Genomic DNA, 4,943 nt, shown 5'->3' on the forward strand with positions numbered 1-4,943 from the left:
GGTGCAAAAGCGAGTTAATCGTAGACATAAATTGGACAGTTGATGCTGCACTGGCATTATCAATTTCTGCAGGTCGAGCTTTACATAGATTAACTGGATCTGGATGCCTTAAGTAGTCATGTATAAAGTTTCGAAATCTGAAGCATCAAAAATACGGCTTTTTCTACTAGTGGAAGATACATTAACATTATTTCCATTTTCGGAGTCATGACGGCACTAACCTCACGTAACATTATTGTCAGCAAATCAAAATATATAATTCGAGAATCCTTTTGGGCCTTAAACCTACACCTGAATTTGTAAGGTGCTCAAGACTGATTTAAATAAAACAAGATTGATTTTCCTTTACTTCATTCTTCACCATCAGATCTAAAAACCAGAATCTCAATCCCTCTCTTACATCATATGTTTACGTCACGTCATCTGTGACACACGACAATTAGCGGGAAAATTAAAATTTTAAACATATCTTCTAAACTAATAATGTATTTATTTCTGATGTTAAAAGACAATAATAAAATAATCTATAATAATTCGAAACTTAGTTTAAAAAAACATGTTCACAAGAAACGGCGTATTCCCTAGAAAGGCGTTTTTTCTTTCTTTAATTGTAGCAACTAACAGTTGAAAGATTCTGAATGCTTTTATATTATTCCCAATGAGTTTCGACTTTTTAAAATATGATAGTGTTTCTAAGGTTCTAGTTTTGATAAGAATGCGTCATCCATTGCAGAATCTTCTTAGTAAAAACATTAATTTCTCATAGAATATCAATGTTATGATTAAAGAAATATTTTTTTAAAATAAATTAAGGTCATACAAACTACGCCAGGCTATTAATTGTAAATGTGTGTTAAATAATAGATAGTCCTAAAAATCTCTAAATTATTTAAATAAAGCTTTGGCTTTCAGTTATATTAATGGCAGCATACCACATGATGATTCCAAACAGATTCTAGAAGAGAGTTTAATTCAGTAACATCTGTTGACATAAGATCTAGCATGTAAATATTTAAATCTTACATAAAGCCTACACGATCCTGTTTTGAAATAACTTCCATCAATGGGTCTTCCAAAACTGCCAAGAATTCATCCAAATTATATTATGGTGTCTTGTATATACAGCTTATGATACATACATGAATTTTTGGAAGCTTTTATTAGTGGAATTTTTCCATTGTGTACTTCTAACAGCTAGTGACTCAACAACTTAGCCCTCGAAAACGCCAATAGTTACACTATGTCTTGCAAACTATTTTTTTTAACTTACTTTCATTGGCCGAGCTTTTTTATCGGTAAATCTTGAGAAGCACAGTCTTCAAGAAAATCCAGATATAAAAAGTGAAAAAGTTCGCCTTTCCTTATTCGCAAATCTAAATTCAAATCAATCCACAAGCCTAATAAGTGAGATATTTACTTGAGGTATCTTAGTCTTACTTCATTATTTGAAATACTTACTGTATTTACTACTACTGTAATTGCTTGTCACTTGTCATATAGTAGAACGTGCACTCATACGACAGCCTAAATTGAATTATGCAACTTAAAAAGTATTTAAACGAATTTTTGCGTCACACATTAATTCATATTTATTACTTAAACACTTTATCTAATATAACTATTTGAGATTTCTATAAATTTTAAAATAATTAGTCGCATATATTACATAGGCTTTTCATATTACAAAACATTGTATTAGATTCATAGCAGTTGCTTCGGGGCTACCCTTATCAGCAGTACAAGCTTCCAAAAATTTTTTTGCATATGCAGGATCTATCCTTTTTTCAACGATTTGCTTCATTTCCGTGATGTTCAAAGTATTATCAGCATTCATCAAGCCAATCTCTTTGAGAAAACATACAGACATTTTTCCAGTAATAACTGACTTAAGGTGTGCACCATCTGGATCTGAGCCAACTGATTTATCTCGGTTGACGCCAACGGTGATATCGTTCGCGCATTTTTTGTAGGCGTCTTGTACTTTTTGCTCTGTTAGAGTTTCGTGAATTGCGGCCTAAGAAAAAAAAGGATTTTTATTAAAATTCAACCAGGAAGGAGCCTTTAGTACATAAGAAACCATAAAGGCAAATATGTTGTATACCGTTTTTTTGAATAGTGTCGTCGCTTTGATATTGTCGAAAGCGCTAGGCAGCAATTTTTAATGTATTATAAGCTGATTACAAGTAGTGTATTTTATTTATTAAGAAAAAATTGCTTTAAAAAATCTTTAAGATCCAACCATATCACTTATAATTGCGCTTCACGTATTTGTGTTGTTTGTAATGAAAGACATCTTACTTTAATTTATGTTAATATAAGTGAATTAAATAAATTGTTGATTATGAAGTGAGTTCTATGTACAAGTAGAAGTAAACAAAGGTGAGGCTGAAATAGTTATAGGCTGTTACGAAGTAGATACAAGAAATAAAAAAGGATACAATAGAATATAACCTCTACATCATGAATAGTTAAAAAAACCTGCTAGTAGGAAGTAAACAAAAATAGTGTCACTAGAAACGAAAGAGATTACATGGTATCGAGTAAAAAAATAATAATACAGGACGTCAGTATGCTTCCGGAAAGCATGGATCTGAAAGAAACAAATAACCAACTAGTAAACATCCTAAAGAAAATTATTGTAGCAAATAAATTAAGCCTAATAAATTAAGCTAATAAATTATCTACAAAAGACGATAAAAATGAAATTGAAGAGAATAGAAGCTCAAAAGTCGTTATAGAAGTGTGGCAGAAGGAACAAAAGAACTTCGTAATTACAACCGATAGGGATCAAAAACTTCAAACAGTGAAAGATTTATACAACGCATTATGCAAAAAGTACATCTTTGACAAGAACCTGACAAACGTTCTAAATGTTTGCAAGGGTTAGAAGATATGCCAAAAATTTCAGTCCCAATCATAAATTAAAGTGGCTTTACAAGAAATGAAGAACAAGAGAGTATGTTAGGAATAACACTAAGAGATAAAGTTTCAAATATAATTATTAGAACTAAAAGAGGGAACAAGGATGCTGTAGAGAAAATAGAATATATAAAATTTAACTGGATGGACTAAACGCATTATTAAGTGGCGTCCTAGGTATTTAGAAGTAGGGCAGCTGATGGTATCAAGATAATTTCAACAAACTAGACTCCATCAACACAAGATCGGGAACATTGGAAATGATTACGGAAGGCCTTTGTTGAGTAATGGACACTAAATTATCATATTTAATGAATAATATTCTTCAAATTCTTTCTTTATCTTCTTTAACAAATTTAGAATTGTATAGAAAAGAATGTCAAAGTAAGTCTAAAAAAAATCTAAATAAATATTTTTTATAACTACATTATATTTAACTCATAATAAAATAAATATGCTTAGGCACTTGAAGCTGCTTCGTCGCTTTGCCAATCCATCATGCAATTTATCATATTTGAGATCAATTCAAGTCAATCTGACTTGCATCAGATCTCAAATGATATCAGACTTACTATAAATATGCCATTAATGATCCAATGTCTCGCATGCGAATGGTAAATTTCTGCGATGTTTTTTCAGTAGCATTTTTACAAGGATTTTTTAAAATTGTTTTACAAATATTTTTGCATTTATTTAATATAATATTGGTGAGAAGTCAGTGTATAATTTTAATTGATATAAATACATATATTTGACACATTTCGTAATTGTGATTAAGTTTGACCGAGAGTGAATATTCTATTCAATGTCCCAATGTATATTTTTTAATTATTCTGTTAGAATGTAATTTAAAAAAAAAATAAAACTTTGTGATTCATAGTATGTTATTTAAATGTGTGTGAAATGTACTTTTATGGAGTAAAATACTTCTGCTAATAGTGTTAATATCTACAAAAAGTGTTGCAAGATAAAATAGAAATAGACCTTTTTTCATAAAATGTGACATGAAAATGAAAATGACGTAAATTATTTATAACTTCTAAATAATTTATAAATTAGTCGCCATAAATCGTTAATTTTTTAACATATGTAAATTATTGAGATAAATTCTAAATTTTTTGCAGGCTCTCATATGACATTTTTTTCAAGATCGGTTAATTGCTGTCAAAATTTAATTTTTTATTTTGGCCATCATTTAAGTGCGTAAAAAATAATGTAACGTTTATTTGGCATTAAATTTATTATTTATCAGACATTTTTGTGACTTTTTTTTACGCACTAGTGCGTAAGTTAATTTAGTATTTTTGATGTTTTTATGCTTTCTTCGGTAGTTAAAAAATTTTTGTATGTTACACGTATGTAAAAAAATCTCGTTTTTTATGCACGGGAATTGTCCAAATTTCCCATTTATAAAAAAATCATTTTACACACGTGTTACATAAATAACTATTATTATTTCTTAGTTTTAATTACAATATTATAAAAATTGTAAAATTGTATTTCTATAAAACTATGTTATCTAACTTATGCCCCTTACAACTAGTAAAAAGAAGGAGTTGGAGTTATATTCATGGAATTTATGTGTGAATATATTCTCCTAAAATGAAACGTATACGGTTCGCATTTTTTTTTACATACACCTTGAAGGGCTGTTCGCAATGACTAACCTTGTAATGGGTCATATGGTAGAAAGCGTTACATGCCTAAAATACTATTACTAATTTAGGCATTTTTGGTTTTAAAAATATTCTATATAAAAATGTGATACTTTTTATATAATAAAAGTATTGTATGTCACTAAGCTTACCATAACAGCCGAAAACAGCGCCATACAAATGACTAAAGTAATAGCAACTTTCATTTTTGATGCGTTTTTATAACACTATTGACTATACCACTGATACTTCAAGAGTCTGTATACTTTCCAATATATATTATGTTAAACTATAAAAGAAATATTTAATTCTGATAAATATTTATTATTTGTTGCCTATAATCTGACTTATCGAGTCAGTCTTTGTTTT

General features: G+C 29.2%; 1 protein-coding gene across 1 annotated transcript; it reads right to left on the reverse strand.

Moving 5' to 3' along the window:
• Nucleotides 1-1,563: 1,563 nt before the first annotated feature.
• LOC126743104 (uncharacterized) lies at nt 1,564-4,943 on the reverse strand. The gene is made up of 2 exons (XM_050450066.1): nt 4,727-4,943; nt 1,564-2,014 (listed from the first exon to the last, which is right to left on the reverse strand). The coding sequence occupies exons 1-2, from the start codon at nt 4,778-4,780 to the stop codon at nt 1,676-1,678; spliced, it is 393 nt and encodes a 130-aa protein (XP_050306023.1). The 5' UTR covers nt 4,781-4,943; the 3' UTR covers nt 1,564-1,675.

The sequence above is a fragment of the Anthonomus grandis genome, chromosome 12 (genome assembly GCF_022605725.1).
Source record: "Anthonomus grandis grandis chromosome 12, icAntGran1.3, whole genome shotgun sequence".
NCBI lineage: Eukaryota > Metazoa > Arthropoda > Insecta > Coleoptera > Curculionidae > Anthonomus > Anthonomus grandis.